The sequence below is a fragment of the Dendropsophus ebraccatus genome, chromosome 13 (assembly GCF_027789765.1).
Source record: "Dendropsophus ebraccatus isolate aDenEbr1 chromosome 13, aDenEbr1.pat, whole genome shotgun sequence".
NCBI classification, from domain to species: Eukaryota; Metazoa; Chordata; class Amphibia; order Anura; family Hylidae; genus Dendropsophus; species Dendropsophus ebraccatus.
The window spans coordinates 18,227,102-18,249,410 of NC_091466.1; the positions used below are offsets into that span (position 1 = coordinate 18,227,102).

Below are 22,309 nucleotides of genomic sequence, written 5' to 3' on the forward strand. Positions count from 1 at the left end.
TTTTTTTTAATTAAAATCCTCCCTTGTTTTAACCACAGAACCCAAAGGATTGCAGCAAAGCAAAGAAACTAGTATGTAATATCAACAAAGGCTGTGGCTATGGATGCCAGCTTCACCATGTGGTCTACTGCTTCATGATCGCCTTCGGCACCCAGAGGACTCTCATACTGGAATCGCAGAGTTGGAGATACGCTACGGGTGGCTGGGAGACAGTCTTTAAGCCAGTCAGTGACACATGTACGGATAGGTCTGGCACGTCCACAGGACACTGGTCAGGTCAGTCTCTTACTCTTTTGGCGACGTGCAGATCTGCATTATATCACTTTGATGGTCATTGAGCAAGCAATGAAATGATGTGTTCATGATCTGGAATGTTTCTTATGACCCTTGTGTTGCTGTCGATGTACACTTGTGCCCAATATTATTAGCATTCTTGATAGTATAGGAAAGTTACAGTTTTGTATCCTTATCCCTAATGCATTCAACAAAAAAGTTGAATTGTCAATAGAGATGAGCGAACCTTGAGCATGCTCGAGTCCATCCGAACCCGAACATTCGGTATTTGATTAGCTGTGGCTGCTGAAGTTTGATAAAGCTCTAAGGTTGTCTGGAAAACATGGATACAGCCAGGGACTATATCCATGTTTTCTACATAGCCTTAGGGCTTAATCCAACTTCAGCAGCCACCGCTAATCAAATGCCGAAAGTTCGGGTTTGGATGGACTCTAGCATGCTTGAGGTTTGCTCATCTCTACTTGCCAACATCCATGTAGTCATTTCTAAAAAAGAATAAACCAATTATATAACCCGGCACCGTCCATAATGATAGTTGCATAATCTTCGGCTACGACATTTTCCCATAGATTCTTTCACTACAGTTTTCTTAAGGGCCCATTACACAGCCTGATTTTTGGGAGTAAGCGAGTGCCAACCTGTCAGGTCAGCACTTGCTTGCTCCCCATTCCCCGCTCGCTGTCGGTCCTATTACACGCACCAACAACAAGCGAGTAAAGGGGGGGGAGGGGGCGGCATTGGCTGCTGGGGCCATCCAGGTAGCCATAGAAGGGAGCGGCAGTCTGCTGCCACCGCTCCTGTTCCACTTAGCGATGGTCAGCACACTGCTGCTATTGACATAGTTTGCTTTCAATGTTTTCAACAACTATCAGCCAACATCATTCATGTTGGCTGAATGTTGCCTTTTAACACTAGCTATTACACCAAGTCGATCAACCAAATATGGACGATAATCAGTTAGTGTACTAGGGCCGTTAGGGTACTATTACACGGAACGATAATCGTCCCGATTCGGCCGATTATCGCTCCATGTAATAAATACAACGATCAGCCAATGACAACGATTATCGGCTGATCGTTAATATAGGTTTGGACCTATTTTCGTCGGGTGCCGACCGCGCACCGCGACTGACGATATACATTACCTATCCACGTTCCAAGGCTGCTGCTGCGGTCTGTGATTGGCTGAGCGGCCTGTCAGCTGACAGGCCACTCTGAAGTTAGAGCGCGCAGGACCCGTGAAGAAGAAGACCGCAGCAGCAGCCCTGGAACGAGGATAGGTATTGTATATAGTTAATTAAGGGCTGCAAGGACATCAGTAACGATGTCCCTGCAGCCCTTGTTTAACGATTATCGGGCCGTGTAATAGGTCCAGTAAACGAGCGACAATCTAGCAGATCGCTGCTCGTTTACAGGTATTATCGGGCCCCTATCGGCCCGTGTAATACCACCCTAAGTCTCTTTGCTGTTTGTGTTTTCTGATAACAAATTTTAGCGCTCTCCAACGATTTTCTATAAAGATTTTGTCCTTTGTTTCACGCAATCAACCCAGGCGTCGTTATTCAAATTTTTGTTGTTGTTGTTCCTGTTTGCCGAGCGGTCTCAATAAACACTGTCTTTTAGGAAATATATTACTCAGTGTCCTTAGTGTTCAGGGGGGGCTAATAATGTTGAGCACAAGTGTAGTCATCTGTTCTAAAACTCCTTCATTTTCCTATTGACCTCTGTTTTCCCAGTGATCTGACACATGTAGTAGATGACACAATGATGTTCATGGATTGTGATGCCTCTGCCCTTGAAACCATTTACTTTATTAACACCCATCTCACAATCCGCTGAGAGCAGCCTTGCATGACTTGTGTTCCGTATAATCTCCTGTGAGCCGTAGATTTGCAGATTTTTCGACCGAAAAGTTTTCATTTGGGAACTTTTTAGCCATCGTTTTACCTTTTAACGTCAGTCGTTCCACGTTTTACATATTATTGTTATTCACGTTATATCAGACCGTTCAATAAATCGTGCCGAGTACTTGATGTAAAAACCTTGAGAAACGCGGCCATACGGAAATGTGGGTGTAAGTATGCAGATACAGTAAACAAATGAAGAGCTTAGAACCAAGTGTCGAGTTCCCCTGCAGCACCCCTACAGGGGAAATGAGGTATTACACAGTCCTCATTGATTCTGTATACCCATATTTCCATTTTTAATTTAACCTCACTGGTCTGTGTATTACAATAGGTGCAGAGAATAGATGAGGTGTCTATTTGCCTATGAATATTCATGACTTTTTTTCTTTTTTTTTCAGCACGTATAGTGCAATTTTATGTTATCTCCTTTTTACTAAATCCAGAGTGTCGTAAAAGCGTCCAGTCCTCTCTGGCATCTGCCGTCCTGAATTAAGTTGCTGTCTGGGAGGTTTTTTTTCTCCGTCAGAAATGTTGATGGCAATTAGTGTCACTGGCAGTGCCACAGCGGAGCCTGACATTAATGGGAACGTACAGGGCTATGAGGCGGAATACAGGCTGGCAGCCTCGCCGAACAAACAACAAGTACACACAATGTGTCTCTACCAGTTCTTGATCTTTGTAGAAGTGGTAAATAAGCTTAAGTGAAGAAGTGTTTCTCTGCTGAGGGGACTGGAGAGGTCGTGATCAAGTCCTAATAATTAGAAAGGGGCTCATGCATGGAACGCAGTTGTCTCGGTAACACGACAGCGCCTCTTCATGCCAAACTGTGCAGAACGTGTGACACAGCAACTCTGGAGGAACCCTGTCCATGTGCTGTATAAGGGTATGTGCACACTGAGGAATAGGTGAGGAATGGAAGAGGAATCCGCTCATATTTCAGCTTGAAATTCCTCCCATAAAATATGAACAGGGTAATATCCTATTGTGTTCAATGGGATTTCCACTCTGTTGCTCACACTGCAGAATTTCAGAGCAGAAATTTCTGCTGCAGATCTGCTTTCTGCCCAAAGAATTGACATGTCAATTCTTTGGCCCCGTTCTTACTGATCAAAAACGACGGAATTGCGCGGCGGAGCGCTCCACCGTGCTCAGTGTCTCACTGTCAGTGAATGAGAGGGCGCGCGCTCCTCCGCAGCCGCCGCTCTCCGCTCAAAGAAATGACATGTCATTGAGCGGAGAGCAGCAGCTGCAGAGGAGCACACGCCCTCTCATTCACTCAAAGCAGCACACTGAGCGCTGAGGGATTCTGCGGCGAGGCGACGTTCTTGCTCAGTGTGAACGGGGCCTTTGGGCGGATTCTGCTAGAGGAATCCTACAGAAGTCAATAGGGGCTTAAATTCCGCTTGAATACAGCTTGATTTCTCCTTACATTCTGCTCGAATTCTGCTCCTATTCTGCCAGAGCTGAATAGGTGAGGAATTTCAAGCAGAAAACTTTCCACTACAATTTCTCGAGAATTCCTCAGTGTGCACATACCCTAAGGGTGGGTTCACACTACGGAATCCACGAGGATAAGTTCCGGTGGATTCTGTCGCTTGTTCCCGTTCATGGCAGTGTGCCTCTCTGCTGGCTCCATAGACACAATTCTATGCCTGGGCCGATTCCACTGTCCGCCGAAAGAATTGACACGTCAGTTATTTCGTCAGAAGGCGGAATCTGCCCAGCCATAGAATGGTGTCTATGGAGCTGGCGGAGAGGTGCGCCGCCGCGAACGGGAACGAGCGACAGAATCCACCAGAACTTATCCATGCGGATTACATAGTGTTAACCCACCCTTAGTGATGGTGCCCTGCTCAAGGCTATCCTCCAAATGGGCATTTAATTTTCTGAGGGACATTCACTTAAATGGTTGTTATGTAATACTACATCTCCCATGGAGCCACAGCTTACTATTATATTCCAGCGACTTGAGCTGATAGTACATCACAGAGGCCGTGCTTGAAGAATTATTTACCAACACAGGCTGTATTATGCAGCTGTCACCCAATATAATGACAGGGATCAGAGAAAACTCTGGTCCCGGCTGTTTATCCCCTTAGATGCTGTGGTCAGTGGTGACTGAGACGTCTTGGTGGTTTAACAAAGTGAGTTTGCTTCAGCAGTACATCTCTGGCAGAGCCTGTTAGGATGGCTGTCAGGGTTACACAGATATAAAGGGGAAATACAAATGTAACCTCGCAAACTACCCAGTGAGTGCCATAAAACTATTGTTTGCTGTCCGCCTCACAAAAATGTTTGATAGAGAACAATCAAAAAGCCCCCAAAATAAAAAAAATATATTTTTTTTTTGCATATTTCAATACATTGTATGTACCCCCCAAAATATATATAAACACACAGTCCATCACACACACAGAAGCTTTTATACAACTACGTCAATAGAAAAAGAAAAAAAAATGATGGATCTCATGTACTTTGGTAGACAAATGGAGAAAGTCCACTGCACCCTGAAGGCCAAATTACGGGGTTAATGAAGCTGTTGCCATATTCTTTGCAGCAGGTGACTGGGATCCCCACTGTGCGAGAGGACGTTCTCCGGATTGGCGTGGGTCTAGAGTTTTGACGTCTATGGATCATTTACTAGTAGCAATAACGTTTTGGATGGGCGATACTCCTTTAATGGGTTAAGAAAGTTGCTTCCACTATCTAGGGCACATCTGTTTGTTGTTCCCTGCGCCCTAAGTTTATGTAGTTGCCTTCACGGCATGTTAGCCGCCCACTTGGGATTGGATCCAATTGCTCAGTGAGATATAAAGGAGAAGCTTCTCTCTCCTGGAGAATCCAGTCACTGGTAAGGTGACCTCTGTTATAGACGGGCGGGCGCTGTGTCTGGACTGAAGAATTGGTTAATTGTGAATTCTGCCGCTAGTAATTATAACCTGATATTGTGAAGGAAATTTCTCAAGACACTTACCTGGGGCAAATATCTGCGTTATAAGGAAGTGGAGCCGATGGGGAGGTTTACAGCAGAGAGAACAATCAGCCTGGTGTTCACTATTCTGTCTGCTATACATGTGGCTATTATAATCAGTAAAATGGGACTTAGATACAGCTATGGATTGACATCACAGGTCCATGGAGCATGTATTCCTGCCACTATGTATATGGTCCACCCCGTATCAGAAGTGCACAGTGCCAGTGCTGGTCACAGAGTGAAATCTGTTTTAGGGTTAAGTAAACTTGAAACGCGTTGGTTTCTTCCGTTCTGTGAAAACAAAATAAAAAGTTGTCAGTAATTTTATTATATCCTGGGGACTGTGTGCAGATTCTGTGAGCCTATGTTGTCACAGAGTTTTTGCTGGTTATTTGGCTCTAAACACAGGCATGAAATGCCATATTTTACCCTCTTGGATTCTTTTGTATCCAATTGGAAAACATTTTTTTTTGTTCAAATACATGCTAATTTTACAGCCATTATTATTACAGCAGTAAAATTTTATATTTACTGTCATTTTAAAGGAGTAGTGCGGTGTAAAACTTTTTTCACGAAATAAAATACATTACAAAGTTATACAATATTGTAATGTGTGTTATTTATAGGAATGGCCCCTTCCCCATGTTTCCACCCCCCAACACTTGACCTGGAAGTGTAATACCGCATACTCACTGAATCACTGTCGACCCCTTCAGTCCCGGCTGCCATCTTGGGACAATTACGTCACTCCTGAGGAGACTGGCCTGACTACTTTAGCCCTCCTGCGATTGGCTGAGCATAACAGAAGACATCTGGGTTTCTGTTATGCTCAGCCAATGGCGGCTGAGCAGCTGATGACACGCTGGAGGGGGGCCGGCATGAGGGAGGGTTGGAGCAGTCAGGCCGACCTCCTGAAGATGATGTGATCATCCAAAGATGGCAGCTGGGACTAAAGGGGTCGACAGTGATTCTGTGAGTATGCGGTATTACTCTTCTGGGTCAAGCGTCGGAGGGTGGAAACATGGGGAAGGGGGCCATTCACATAAAAAACACACATTACAATGTTGTATAACTTTATAATGTGTGCTATTTAGTGAAAAAAGTTTTACACCGCACTACTCCTTTAAGGGGTTGTTGGCTCCATTAGGGCCAGTTCACACAGAGCAAATTCCCCTCTCCCTCAGTGTGTCAATGGGAGGGCTCTACATGTCAGTTCTTTGAGCGACGGAAGCGAAGCCACGGGATCCCTCCTATAGAGACACTGTGGGATACTGATGCAGGCGGAATTCAGACGCCTTTTCTCCATGTGAACTGGCCCTTAGAGTCTATGGAGCAAATGAGCCAGATCCCCTGCCAGGCAGGGGTAAGCGCACTCCACCCAACTGTATCTAAAGGACCTATTACAAAGCAATTATTGTCTAAAAAATCGCTATAATGACCAAGAATTAAGTGCCCAAAGATCAAACAATGAAAAAAAATTGTTCATTGTTGTCTTTCAACATGTTAAAAAAAAAAATTATGGTTGGTACGTCGCCGATCATTCGCAAATCTGTTCGTGTAATAAGTCGTTCACAGATAAAACATAGTTGTGTGGGTCGTCCTGAGAAACGATTAACAAATGCAAAAATGGTCGTTTATAGCAGCAATTGGTGAATGTAATTACATCAGAATCTTTTTTATAAGATTGCTCTAGCGATTGATCGTCATAAAACATCTTTAGGGTATCTTCACACACACCGGATCGCAGTGGATTTTCTGCAGCAGATCCGCAGCTGATTTGATCTAAATAACTGAACACGGCATTAAATCTGCTGCAGATCCAGTGTGTGTGAAGGCACCCTTAAGCAAAAATCATTCAGTGTGATAGGGCCTTTAGGATTGGTGTGGTCGGTAACTTTTGGCATGTCTGAGGACATGTAAAAAAGTTAATTAAAGTGTCGCTGTTTCATTTTTTTTTTTTGCAGAAATAATAGTCCAGGCGATTTTAAGAAACTTTGTTATTGGGTTTATCAGTCAAATATGCCATTATCTGCTTTCAAAAAGCCTTTCCCCAGGTCCCCCCTCCCCCTCCTCTCTCTCATTCACTGCTCATTATCAGGAAATCTCGACTCTTTTACATCATTCGAGCCCTGTGTAACCTATGGAGAGGGGAGGGGGGAGGAGGGAGATTAGTCCGCATCAGAGAGCAGAGAACAAAGGATTACACAGCCAGAACTGTGTGAAAGCCGGTGATCAGAGGTCAGAGGAGATAGCCCAGTGATGTAGCTGTAAATTAACTCTTTGTTGTCCTGTTTTGGTGCCTCATTTCCCTCCACCCCTCCCCTCTCCACAGAGAACAATGAAGACAGGGGGGAGAGCTTCAAACTGCTTTTTCATGATAAAAATGACCCTATTTTTGGCTAATAATTCCAATTACAAAGTTTCTTAAACTCACCTGTACTATTAATTTCTGCGACAGTGACACTTTAAAATTACATTCATTATTTACTGTATTTTCAGCCATTAACACCTCAAAATACAGCCGTAATCACCCCAAAATGCCTTTTAGTTGTAAACTAGTTAAAAAAAAATGGGAAAAAAACAAAACTGATTCAGAAATGGTGTCTGCACATGGTATGACTTCTTGTATTTTGATGCGCTAGTTGGGATCTATATACTATATATATAGCTGAGCTGAGTTAGTTTTCTTACACTACTGAGGCGCCGTGCGGTTGTGTGAGCGAAATGTGTTACTATGTATCAGGTCATCTCCCCCAGTGTTAGAAGTGTTGGTTTTATAGCAGCAATAGGTGTTCCTCATAGTAAAGTAGTGTGATTAGCAATAGTATTACTACTGCATAAAATCATTGCTGAATAATTGCATTGGAATAGCTGGGACTTGTTGCTTCATTAATCCGCTTGCGATCTTATCACTTGGTCTCTCTTGCTCGCTCTTCACAGCACAATGAATCCAGGCAAATAAAATGCTAATGCCTCTGATCCTAATCAGATCTGCTATTACACCTCATTTCTCCCTCACCAGTGCAAAGATTGGGAGGATGGAGCCTCCGCAAACGTCCGCTCAGATGCCATGATAATGTATTCACACACCTTAATCCTAAACGGGATGATATCTGGAGGTCGGCAGACTTGGTTACTGTATCATTATATGTATATAATATACCCCTTCTCTAGGAGCCCTATCTGACAGCGCGATAATCGGACGGATCAGGCCATGTAATAGAGACTTTGATCCGCCAACGACAGCAATCATCGGCTGATCATGTCTTTTGGTCCTGACCTCTCTACATACCCGTCCACGGCCTCTGGTGTTCTTCTGCCATCTGCTCACTTGCTGGAGCCGCCACTGTAGTCTCAGGCGACTCAGCCAATCACCAGCCATGGCGGTCCTGGACAGTGATTTGTTAAGCGACCTGTCAGTTAAGAGACCCGTTCTGAAGCGGCAGCTCCAGGAAGCAAGCAGAAGAACACAGGGGGCCGTGGAGAGGTAATGTATACAATTTAAGGGCAAGGGCTGCTTAATAGGCTCGGTAAGCGAGCACTGATCTAGCGGATCGGCGCTCGCTTACAGGAGTCATCGAGCTGTCTAATATGGCCCTAACATGTAAGTGGCCACACCTTGTCCTCTGTACTTTACCATAGGTCATATTACCACGTTCTGTAAAACATAGAACAGAACGGCGGACAGGTATGTACTGTAGTGGACTCTTTCCCTATCCAACATTGTGTATCAATATGATGCCGGGAGCAGGGAAAGTGTTTGAATCTTCGCGGCACTATAAAGACACAGCTGGGCAGGTGCTTCACTACAGTGTCGCGAAGATTCAAACACTTTACCCGCTCCCGGCATCATATCATATATTGATACACAATGCCTGGCATGGATAGTTTTCACTACAACGCTTACCTGTCCGTAGGTTCTGTGTCTCACGGAATGTGGGAATAATAAGCCCGTACTGTTGTAGGAATGCAGCTACAGGTTGTTATGTTTGGGCACCTGGACAAACAGTATGTTATGTATACATTGTCCTTGGATAAACCATGAGGGAGATAACTGAACGCTACAGATATATATATACACACATTGCACACATTGGAGTATTCGTAGAGCCATATGTTCACTCTCCTGGGTTCCTTGGTTGCACTTTATGCAAGTAAATAACAAGAGCCTGTATTGCCGATTTTACACTAAAGATGAGTAAAACTTTTTCTTAGCAACAGCGGGGTAATGTAGGCCGAATACAAAACCAATACTTAAGTGTTATTAAAATTTTGCCTTGCACAATTTGAGTTTTTTTAGTTTTTGCTCATCCTTGGTCCCCAAGCTCTGGTCACGCTAGTCTCTAAAAGGATTATCCAGGAATTTAAAAAGTACAACTATTTTCTTTAAAAAAAACAGCACCACCCCTGTCCTCAGGTTGTTTGCAGTATTCCTCTCCATTCGCTCAAATGAAAATGAGCTGTGAAGCCCACACCCAAACTGAGAGCAAGAGTGCTGCTGTTTTTAGAAGACAGCAGCCATGTTTTTGTAAGCCTGGATAACCCCTCTAAATGCATCATGTATTGGACAGGTTGATTTTCCTCAGGGAGGTCCCCATTGCCCTTCTCTGCCCCACCAAGCCTTGAAAGATCTCTCTGTTTTGGGTATAGGGAGAGGCCTATCAGTCGTGGTCTGCAGGTAATGCTGGGAGTCCCAATGACTCAAGGTTCAGGCAGCATGAAGGTGATGACAGGTTCTCTGTAACTTGTGGCAGTCTCCTTTCCTACTGCCTAGGTTTTGACCAGGCCAAACATGGCTATAGGTAGGCTTCAGCTTAAAGTGACTCTGTACCCACAATCTGTCCTCCCCAAACCAATTGTACCTTCAGATAGCTGCTTTTAATCCAAGATCTGTCCTGGGGTCCGTTCGGCAGGGGATGCAGTTATTCTCCTAAAAAAAAACAATTTTTAATCTGGCAGCGCTGTGTGTAACGGCCGGGGCTTACATTTGTATATGCATTAGGTTGGCACCACCTCTCCGTCCTTCCTTCCCACCCTCCTCATTATTAGGAATGATCCAGGAACATTTACTGCTGTTTGAACTTTGCACAGGTGTATTAACGATCCAGCCCATGTTCATTATGCACACAGGTGAGAATAGGAAGCAATCTGCCTGGAGCATTCCTAATGATGAGGAGGGTGGGGAGGAGGGAAGGAGAGGTTGGGCCAGCCTAATGCATACACAAATGTAAGCCCCGGCCGTTAGACACAGCGCTGTAGGATTAAAAGTTGTTTTTAAGACAATAACTGCATCCCCTGCCGAACGGACCCCAGGACAGGTCTTGGATTAAAAGCAGCTATCGCTTTAACATTTTCCAGGACATTTGCTATTGATCCTCCTTAGAAGCACCACATGTAATGGGCGTATAGTATAACTGTGTACTGATCATGAATATAATGTCACTTTTTCCCAGATGTATTTGCTGTCCCGTTTCCTCCATACTAGTATCCGTGAACCCCAGTGACACTTGCCTGTGCTTCCTCTTAGAATCCCTCTGTAGAATCTTTCTGTGATCTTGTAATGTTAATCTATGGACTCATCTGTTCTTTCTCTTTAACAGCCTACTGCACTGGATCCACAGATCCCATCAAGGCAGCATACGCACAGAAGTGTAAATTTTTTTTTACTTTTGTTTCCCTTTTTTTATTTGTCTTGCTTAGTGTCTTAAAAAAACAGAGTGGCCATGTATCAGTGGTGTCATTTGTCGTACTTGCCATTCCCTTCAGCCGTTATATGGTGGCCATAAGTGGGCCAATACATTGGAAAATACAGGGTACCTTACAGGTGCCATATTCCTTTTACCTGTAGTAGGCAGACTGATACATGAGCTCTGAGTGGTTTTAAAATTACAGTCCTATGCACATAACCAAGTAAATATAGCCTGGACGGAGTACTAAATAAAACATTTACATGCAGGGGGCTCTTATAGCTGTAAATCTGGCATACACTTTAATATTGAGTCAGCAGACCCTCTTGGACGACCTTTCAGATAACCCCCAATAGAGTCTTTAGTTTCCATAAGCTGAGGAACCCTCCCTAAGGACAGATCATGTGGCTGCTATTGGGCATGAAGAGAGAGGGCCCAGTCCTGATTGTTGTCGGTCCCCTTTGCTAGTGGGTAGTTATGTGTTGGACTCAATTTTCTTGGTCCTTCTACCCAGCACCACAATGGAGACCTAAGTTTAATCCCTGCACTGGGGCTCTCAAATTGGAAGAAGGGGCCAAGAAGGGACTTTGAAGTCTCTCTGTGACATTAAAATTTAAGTACACCAAGCATGGACTGTACCTTTAAATCCAGTAGATCCTTTATTGTTTTATTTCCATTAGCAGTAGAACTGTTGTGGACTAGATGTGCCTCTTACAGTAGCGCCATGTACCGCTCCCCTGTGTTATGTTGGATGTTCACCAGTATCTGTGTACTTCTTCAGCTGTTGCTAGTTGCCATAAAGGAAAATTAATTTCCAGGTTAATAACCATCACTGCTTTCAAGGGATTCTCTATGTTAATTAATATATATATATATATATATATATATATATATATATATATATATATATATATAGTTTATGGAAAGGTGTTTAATAAAACAGGACGAGTAACATATGCCAGCAAACAGTGCCACAACTGAGGCCAAAAATACTCTTTTGGCCTCCATTTGAGTCAGTGACCATGACTAGCTGTTCTTACTCACCAAGTCCCCCCTGAGTATTTTGAGCCGTCTCCCATCTTTCTAGCTGCTGCCGTTCCTGAGTTACAAGTTTTTCTAAAAGATGGTCTATAATCAAGATAGAAAACTACATTTCCCATCATGCAATGCTTATGCCTGATGATGGCGATGTAGCAGAGCTGAGATGATGGTGGTAATGTAGCAGAACTGAGATAGCGATTGCGATGTAGCAGAGCTGAGATAGCGATGTAGCAGAGCTGAGATGATGGTGGTAATGTAGCAGAGCTGAGATACGAATGGCGATGTAGCAGAGCTGAGATAGTGCTTGCGATGTAGCAGAGCTGAGATAGTGCTTGCGATGTAGCAGAGCTGAGATAGTGATTGCGATGTAGCAGAGCTGAGATAGTGATTGCGATGTAGCAGAGCTGAGATAGTGATTGCGATGTAGCAGAGCTGAGATAGTGAAGGCGATGTAGCAGAGCTGAGATATTGATGTACTGGGTGAGTTGCAGGGGGGTGCGGGTGTCGGTTGGCCGGCTGCTCTGAGGTGGGTTATGGTGGGGCCGGGAGCTTGTGTGCCGGGGTCTGCAGTCATGGGGTGAGCTACTGGGGGGGGGGGGGGGGGGGGGGCACGGACTGGCTGCACGGGCGGGACGGGCTGCACGGGCGGGGGACAGGCTGGTTACGGGCTGCACAGGCGGGTTACGGGCTGCGGGTGGCCGCCAGGAGATCGCGCTGAGGGAGGGGGGAACTACACTCACCGGGTGAGCTCCAGGCAGGTGGCCGTTGCGGGGCCAGGAGATCCTCTACTGAGGAAGGGAGGGAGGGATGTGGGGGGGTCACGGGCGCCAGCAAGAGATCGCACTGGGGGAGGGGGGGCTGCACTCACAAGGTGAGCTCCGGGCGGTGGGGAATTGGCAGCTGCAGAGCCAGCAGGGGCACCGGGTGAGCTGCATGGGCGGTGAGCTCCTGGCCGGTGGTGTTGGTGGCCGCCGCGGGTCCGGGTGGGGGGGATACAGGGTGTGGGGCGGATGAGCTCCAGGGCGAGGGGGGTGGGCGGCACACAGTGGGGTGAGCTGGGTTTGGGGGGGGTGGGGGTTACACTCTGCTGTCAAAGAGGGAGACAAAGCTTAGCAGCAACTGTCAGTGTCCTCCCTCACTTCAGTGGACTGGATTAGAAGCACTAACCCAGCCCATTAAAGAGAAGGAGGACACGTGATGCCGACACGGAGGGTATGGGCCAGGAGCGGGGAGTGGAGACGGGTTGGACTGCAATTTGATGATTCTATGTGTTTGGTGGGGGTGAATGAATCTAGATAACTGCAAAACTGTGCAAAATCCATAATAAATTGATATTGGAAAGATGGAAAGCTAGGGGTGGGCAATGTATTAATGCAAAAATAATTTTGGGGGGAATACCCCTTTAAGTGTACACATAGCCGGAAAGACCATATAAGCCAGTCTGCAAGAGAAGAGGAAGTGATCACACAGGTTGTGTATAAATGTAGAGAGGGAGAGGAGCACCCTTAACCGGCTTTGTGGAAGGGGAATCCCACTTTTTCCAGCATTAATGTCTATCAGGTCAGATGAAAGTGATGCCTCATGAATAGTGTTGAGCGGACCTGTCATGTAGTTCGTGTTCGGCGACGCTCTCTGGACGATTGGCAGTTGATACCCTGCAGCTACAGAAGTCGGATGCAGCCCTAGGCCTGCAAAGAAAACATGGATACAGCCTATGGTGCAGAGTGCCTAGGAACTGCGTCATCAGTTCTTTGTGCACAAGTGCTCAGGGATGAGGAAATCACATTTGGGATGAGGAAATCGTATTTTAGAAGTGATGCATTGTTCCTTCGGAGGAGATTATGGAACATATACTACAAGAAGTAGGACCCCAGCCTAATATATGGAGCAATGGTGACTACAGTACAAAGTCACTTTTCCCAACTTCTGATAATATTGAATGACAAATATTAGTCGGTACACCATGTACAAAGGTACCATGTCTCAGATGGGCTAAGTCATTCCATGTGCCCACCTTTCCATTTGTGGAGGAGGGTTATATTATTGGGACTCGTCTAGTTGTACTTTTGTCTTTTTACATTAGGTCCCCTAGAAAGGCCACACCGAAAACTAAAAACAGTGCACTGCATATAACAGGAAGCTGCTTTCATCTTCAGAGGAAGAAGAGTAAGGGGAGTCGGGATCTAGAGTTAATGCTGAGCTAAAAGAGACCTGATAGTTTAAATTTTAAAAAAAAGTTAGACCAAATGTTTAAGGGTCTTAGAAAGGAACATGCGCTTAGGAGGCTTTTCTAAAAAAAACAGTTGCTTGGGATTAATGGCAGCATTATATAATTCATCCTGTAGAGCTCTATGGGTCCTATTACACACACACAGATTTCTCTGACAGATCATTGAAGCCAAAGCCAGACACAAATGGCCCAAATGTTTAAATGGAGACATGGGTCCAACGGCCAAGCTGGGTGCTCTTCCCTGACTAAGTGAATTCAATTAAACAGGTCAACCAACAGTGATGCCAGGTCTACGTTGTTGGTGGTGATGGGGGTGCAGTCAACCCTGGAATTTATGGAATTCTGTAGTTTCTTGGCCAGGGAGGTCTAGTGGTTAAAGTGAATCTATTAGCAGGTTAGGGTATTCCCAGTGCACCAAACTATAACTAGTGCACTGGAGAGCCATGATAGAGGTGCCCATACCTCTCTGCATTGTCCTCTTTTATAATCTATCTGCATACGCAGCTCTAGCATTCTACTACCGACATATAAAGCTCTTTTCGGAAAGTACTAGACATGGCTTGGTGATAATTTATTTATAATGGGGTGGGGGTTATGGACTATAAACCTGTTTCGGATTATTATATCTTAGATTCCAGACTATAAAATAAATCTCACCACTATACACTTAGGGCCAAACGCCCATGTACACACACTAAGTGGCTCCCACTAAATAGAAAGTAACTTGTATTGGCTTTTTGCCCCGCGGCACGTGACCCGTGGCTCTATTCATTGCTATGGAGGCGGGTGGAAACCTTGCCTCGTTTGATGCACGGAGATGAACATCAACTCTGCATTACCCATCCCGGTGCACTCTTAACCCTTGTGTGAGTGGAAACATAAGCGCCAGTGCCAACCATCCCTTACTTGAGACAATAAGACTAGTAGTGAGTCATAGAGAAAGAGAGAGACGAAACGTTCACCGTAAACATCACCTACAGATCTGAGGGTCTAATACCCTGCCGCCTGCTTGTCTCAATAGGCAGCTGAGTTATGAACCTTATATACCCTTGTTAACTTTATGTAGTTAGTTTCATACATATGGTATAACCACTATAAGCCCAGGTTCACACTACGTTTTTGCTGCCCATTTTTTTCATCCATTTTTGCAAATTGCAAAAACTCAGTGTGAACCCGGCCTAACCCGTGTTCACACTCCTATTACATTATCGGAGCGCAGAATCCGTTGCACAATGGACACCAGTGGCGTCTAATGGACCTCACGGATTGTTAATGGGACCTGTCTTATTTCGGAGAGTGTCCGGGAGCTATCAGTAGATTTTCCTTTACAATGACAATAATATTAATCATAATCCAGAAATCCAATAATAAAGCACCTGGTTGGTCCAAAGTTTTGCACCACCAAAGCCCTGTATATTTAGGACCGCCTGGGAAACTAGGATACAGCCATAGGCTGTATCCCAGTTTTCCAGGCAGTCCTCAGGCTGTATCCACCCTCTCCACGGAGCGGGCAGACAGCGGGAATCAGAAGCTGAGAGTTCAGGTTCATAGAAACCTGAACCTCAGACGGTTCGCTCATCTCTACTAATGACTTGTGAGTCTCCATGGTAACAGACTACAAACAAAGCCTGTGTAGTCTGCTTCTCAACTCATCTGCCCTTTTTTTGTTTGTTCTACTTCTTAAAGGGAATCTGGCAGTTCCTGGGCCCTACCTGAGGTGCTGACAGTGTGCTGTAGCTGGCAGTCCCCCAGTGAGCATGGTGCCTTTTTGGTAATTTTCTGTGCAGCGGATTATGTACAATCTTATGTCTCCTACTGTCACAGAGCAGTTGTTCGTGCCACACTTGTCATGCATCTTTCTACCTCTTCATGAATAATCAATGCTGCCCGGCCTCCTGCTCGCTCAGCTATCAGATTGCAGATCAGTCCTCTGTAGGCAGGTTATGTCTGAAAGAAAGACTCAGAAATAATTGAATCTCTTCTCCCTAATGTGTTGGAGCTTTGGTCTAGGGGTAACCTGTCTAGAGACCTGCCAGCAGTTCATTTATTAGTTCGAATTCCCTGATGGAAATTTAATAGATGTCTTTTTTTTTTCTAATTATTGTATTATTTTTAAGGCTACGTTCACACACAGTATTTTTGCTCAGTATTTTGGTCAGTATTTTGCAACCAAAACCAGAAGTGGGTTGAAAACACAGAAAGGCTATGTTCCCACTGAAATTGAGTGGATGGCTGCCATTTAATAGCAAATAATTACTGTTATTTTAAAACCACGTCCAATATTTGCCATTAAATGACGGCCATCTGCTCAATTTTAACAGTGTGAGAAGAGGGAGGAGGATGCATGCCAAAGTGTGTGGCACAAACAACTGCTCTGTGACTCTTCCCTACAGTAGGAGACATAAGATTGTACATAATCCGCTGCTCGGAAAATTACCAAAAAGGCACCATGCTCATTGGGGGCTGCCAGCTACAGCACACTGTCAGCACCTCAGGTAGTGCCCAGGAGCTGACAGATTCTCTTTAAGGGTACAAACCCACTTGGCGGGTCTGCAGCGAGTTTCCATGCTGCGTTTTTGCAGCGAGACTCGCTGCAGATCCCGGCCCTATACTTTTAATGGCAGACAGCCCACCCCATTAACCACCCGGCCGCCGGAGCTGATACTTCACCTGATCCCCGCTCCGGCGGTTCCCGATGTCTTCAGCAAGCTGGAGCGGGGACCAGGTGAAGTATATGCTCCAGCCAGCCGCCCGCAGCCCCGGCCGCCCGATCGCCCCCCCCCCCCCGCAGCCCCGGTCGCCCGATCGACCCCCCCCCCCCCCCCCCCCCGCAGCAACGATCGCACGCCCCCCCGATCGAGCGGCCGGGGCTGCAGGGGGGCGTGTAAGCGATCGGTGCTGCGGAGGGGCGTGCGATCGTTGCTGCGGTGGGGCGTGCGATCGTTGCTGCGGTGGGGCGTGCGGGCGGCCGGGGCTGCGGGCGGCTGGCTGGAGCATATACTTCACCTGGTCCCCGCTCCGGCTTGCTGAAGACATCGGGAACCACCGGAGCCGGGATCAGGTGAAGTATCAGCTCCGGCAGCCGGGGGGTTAATGGGACGGGCTGCAGACAAACTCGCAGCAGGGATGTACATCCCTGCTGCGTGTTTGTCTGCCATTAAAAGCATAGGGCCGGGATCTGCAGCGAGTCTCGCTGCAAATACGCAGCAAGGGGACTCGCTGCAGACCCGCCAAGTGGGTTTGTAACCTAAAGGGAAATTGCCGACTGAATCATGAGTCGTTGGAGCAGTCTTCCATAGCTTCTCCCCACTCCACCATCCTTGATTGATAGAAGCCATCAGGGACTGTCCCGATCACTCAGTTCGGACAACATTATAGTGTTCGTGTCTGTACGCTATAGATCCGGTTACACAACGCTGTAACATATTTTATTTGCAGACTATAGTTGCTTTTCCTTTATTTTATATGCGCGGAACAGTAAATAAATGGTTGCAGAAGTGAACATAACCTGTGGTTTCTACTAGGGTTGTCACAGCTTGGCCATAAAATGAGTTATAATTGTGCGATAGAAGGTCAGGAATTATAGAATACATTTCTTATACGTATTATTTCAGCTGCTAACACGGTGCTTGGGATTTGACGTGTGATTGACTCACAATAACAGATTGGCGTTTTCTCTACCTGTTGGCATGACGTCGGGCTGGTTTTTTCAGTGTGATTATTTTGTGTATTTTCTCTTGCCAGTCTTTGTTCTGTGGTTGAATAGAGTATTAGAGTCACAGGGAGTATAACATTCATTTTGTACTATTAGTCTCTTTGTTTCACAGTCAGATTCATTGCCTTGGATTGAATAAGCAAATAAATAGCCTGGACTTGCGGCTATTCTAACGTGTTTGTTTTAGCTATCAGTTTCTGGTTTGGGACATGTCCTAGTTTTTATGGTTTTTCTTAACATAATGCAGCGGCCATTGCATCTGTTATATGACACAGTTCCCGCTGCTGTAGCTAAACAGGTCACTGAAGACAGTCGTGTCATTTGAGATTTAGGACGGCAGCTATTAAGTTAGTACAGATCAAATCTTGAGTTAATTTACAATGTAGAGTCTGATTCCAGGTGAGTCGCCTACCCTTGTACAAAGTCACTTGTTTGGTTTCTTTAGTTAGAATAATGTGTAAAAAAAATACACAGGGCTTTGGTGGTGCAAAACTTTGGACCAACCAGGTGCTTTATTATTGGATTTCTGGATTATGATTAATATTATTGTCATTGTAAAGGAAAATCTACTGATAGCTCCCGGTAGCCCTTTTCCTCCTCTTCCCGACATTGCTCCTCCAGTGCTTATAAGGGCCCTATTACACAGAGCAATAATTGCTCAGTGTAATAGAGACAACGTTCAGCCGATGCTCGTCAGCTGATCGTTCTTTTAGACCTGGACCTAAAATCATAGCTATGTGCGGCTGACAATTCAACAAACAGTTTATTTTACCCCTGCACCCTCCTGGTCTTCTGCGCTCTCTGCTTCCTCCTCGATCCCGTGCGCTGCAGCTTCAAAGCTGAAAGGCCGCTCAGCTAATCATTGGCTGCTCTTAAGCTGCAGTGTGCTGGACCTGGGAGAAAGCAGAGCGCAGGAGAAGACCGGAGAGAGGTGATGTGTAACTGTTTGGGTAAGGGCTGCATGGACATCGCTAACAATGTCCGTGCAGCCCTTGCTAAATGATTATCAGGCCGTGTAATAGGCCAAGTAAACGAGCAACAATCTAGCAAAGTGGCGCTTTAAGTATGTTAGGAGCACTGGGGGTGCTCCTCGGCCCCCCAGAGCACCGTTTGCCCTGACTGTTGCCTCCTAGATTCACGCCTACTTATACATACTTGATGGAGGCTAACAGACATGACGTACTGTTCTCTAGGGAAGCTCAGGAGCACCCCCAGTGCTCCTAATGTACTCATTTTCATATTTCTTTAGAATTAAAGTTTTCCTTTAATACTCCATAGGCCTTAGATCCTCTCCCTGCTAAAGGATTGATCAAGAATTGATGCAAAATAGAGATGAGCTGACCGGCCGAGGTTCGGGTTCATATGAACCTGAACTCTCGGCTTCTGATTCCCGCTGTCTGCCCGCTCCGTGGAGAGGGTGGATACAGCCTGAGGACCGCCTAGAAAACTGGGATACAACCATAGCCCATAGGCTGTATCCCAGTTTTCTAGGCGGTCCTCGGGCTGTATCCACCCTCTCCACGGAACGGGCAGACAGCGGGAATCAGAAGCCGAGAGTTCAGGTTCATACGAACCCGAACCTCGGCCAGTTCGCTCATCTCTAATGCAAAAGGCCCATAGGACATCACCCCGATACAACACAGTGCACTACAGCTTAAATAAGGTTATTCCAACTTGATAGAATGGTATTTTATGCTAATTAGTTTAGCAGGTTTAGTTAGGTTTTGGTGCACTGGGGGCGGCACTCTCACCCTCGGTGCAATGGGCCACCCCTGCTGGCCCGCCCCTTCTAATGAATATCAGCCGAGCAGGCCAAACAGTGGGGATCGGTGCACTGGGGATGGTAATCCCACCCCCTGTGCACCAAAATTACTCATTAGCATAAGGATTAAATGGCTTAAATCCTGAGCATGAAGGTAAGAAACTTCTTCCCTGCGCTATAGGGACATAGGTTAGATACAGTTGCATAGTGTAGGTAAACTCCAAAAATACATGTGAAGGTGTGAACTGCAACCTCATTGTTGGTAATAATATGGCACTAGAACTGCTATACTGAAAATTTGTCAGGGCTATATACTATGAGATATATATATATATAGCACAAAAATAACCTTTATTAAAGAGAAGTGGGACAAGGCGATAAGGGCAGGAGGAAACAAAGTATTAAATTTATAGATCCAGTAAACTTTACGCCTACAGAGAAGGTTAAGCCCGTTGGGATGGCTTGCATCAATAAAATCAATGGTTTTGATGTGAGAGCTCCAATGGTCTGGGATGTGCAGTGTATAGAAATATTATACCGTCAGAAATGTTTACAGTATTTGGATTTATGTTTGATCAGTCATGAAATGTTGGATCGAACATTACACGTGCAATTGAATATACTGTATATAATAAGTATATGAAAGATACATTACATACATCAAAGAAAGCATACATTAATATTTAATCACTACGTCATCAGTCTCTTGATCACCTGTTCAACGCTCTTCTTCTTTATTGCATTCATGGGGTAGAGGAGGCTTCAAGGGTTGGAATCGAAGGAGTCACAGACTTGTTCAGCAAGCTCCGGCTATCTTTCCAGAGAATAAACTAATCAATATTATTTTGAAGAAGTACTTAAAGAGTGATTGGCCTTAAAGTCCCACGTGTCAAGATTTGCTTAACTTGGGGCCACATAGGTCCCCATTGCGGTGCCCTTTCACTAAAGATTAAAAAAAAATAGATGGACCTGATACTGACCCAACTTATTCCTGTCACCCACTCTTCTCTGTTGTCTCAACTCTTTCTTGTCAGTGACTATGCTTTCCCATTGTTCAGCTTCAAGGACTTCCACATGCCACATAGGTGTGACACCTGCTAAAAAAAAACAAGAAAAAAAATAAATTTGTGCGGATTTTTGATGCTGACACCACATAAAAAATCTGCTTATTTCCTCTGTATTCTGGATAGAAAATGGAGCATTTTGGTGTGGATGTGTGTCACATTAACTGCAGAACTGCAAATTGGTAGCAGAAATCCAAGTGCAAGCCTCGATTTCTGCTGACTGATCCCTGAGTTATGTGTCAGAATGAATCTGACCCATGTGTACGTACCCCTAGGCTATGTCCACATCTGCACTGGAGCCTTAGAACAGATTTTATGCTGCCTAAAACAATGGACTATTCAGCAGAGCCAGGCGAACTCCACTGTAAAGCACCTATTTCACGGCCGATCAGGAGGAGCAAGCGAGCGCCGACCTGTCAGATTAAGGCTCGCTTGCTTCTCGTTCCCTGCTCACTACCGGCAATATTATATGCGCTGACAGGGAGTGGCTATGTGCGATGGGGCCGCGGGGAGCCCATAGGAGATTGCGGCGGTCTGGTTTATCTAACCAGGCCACGTTGTTCCACTCTTCGATAATACACTGATGGCCAAGACTCTCAATCACTGGATTTTCGCTTTCTAATGTAGATATACCTTGACCCTAATACACAGAAGGAACTGAGGGGGTTACATTTGCCATAGATGCTTCTGTGTAGCTAGGCCCCTTACAGTGTCCTCAGATAGTCCATCACATGACAGGTCCTCTTTTTTAGACACCTTTTCCAGGTGATCACTTGTAGACCCCCAGAGAAGCCTTATGATGACAGATTGCTATTTATGCCTCCTCATTACAGTCATCACAAACCTTAAAAACATAGTGTGAGGCAATGGGGCGACTGATGTAAGAAAGTCTGGAAGTGACTATCTTCCCATAATCCTCTGCTGCGGCTTTTAGGCGTCATTAAGAACAAAGAACTCAAGGCTGTGCTAATGGAACATATGTTGCTGCTTTCACACTGTATAGATGGGAAATGAAGTGTCCTTTTATTTACTCCATCTTCTGACAGAAAGCGAAGCATCATCTTGTCATGAGACAGCGAGCGCCGCGCCTGTGATCTCCTACATCAGGAGTCTGAAAGCTCTCATCATGTCGTGTGCCTTGTACTTATTATTGAAGTGGCGGCATCTTTACTGGTACCTAAACACCGATCATATTCTCCGGTATACCAGGAGTGAACATGTCAGCTTAAAGGGCTTGTTTGGCTTGGCTGTCTCAGTGATGAGATGATGGTGCGGGGCGGCTCCCCGCTGCCGTTGGGTTTGGCACATTCCTGCAGCACAGTGTATTGGTATAAGGCTGTGTTCCAGTGGCGTAGCTACCATAGAGGCAGGGTGGGCAGTTGCAATGGGGCCTGTGCAGGAGGGGGGCCCTGGGGGAGAAGGTAAGAGTGTGTGTTCTTCTGCTTAACCCCTTATGTACTGCAGTGTGTAAGTGACCCAATGTTTACTCATATGCTGCAACACAAAAAAAATGGTTAACAAGCAGAGGACAGAGATCTCTGCTTCACTGCTCTGATAACCCCTGACCTCTGTTCTCCAGCTGTGCAATTAAGTAGGAAAGGAAAATGTGCAAAGGTCAGGGGTTATCAGTGCACC

The 22,309-nt window shown here is 45.6% G+C and overlaps 1 protein-coding gene across 3 annotated transcripts in view; it reads left to right on the forward strand.

The window, feature by feature from the left end:
- The window catches only part of FUT8 (fucosyltransferase 8), a 128,264-nt gene that overhangs the window by 86,090 nt on the left and 19,865 nt on the right, over nucleotides 1-22,309 (forward strand). For all 3 annotated transcript variants that reach the window (XM_069950389.1, XM_069950390.1, XM_069950391.1), the window contains exon 7: nucleotides 39-276. In XM_069950389.1, the coding sequence (XP_069806490.1) occupies nucleotides 39-276 (238 nt within the window). The remainder of the gene's footprint in view (nucleotides 1-38; nucleotides 277-22,309) is intronic.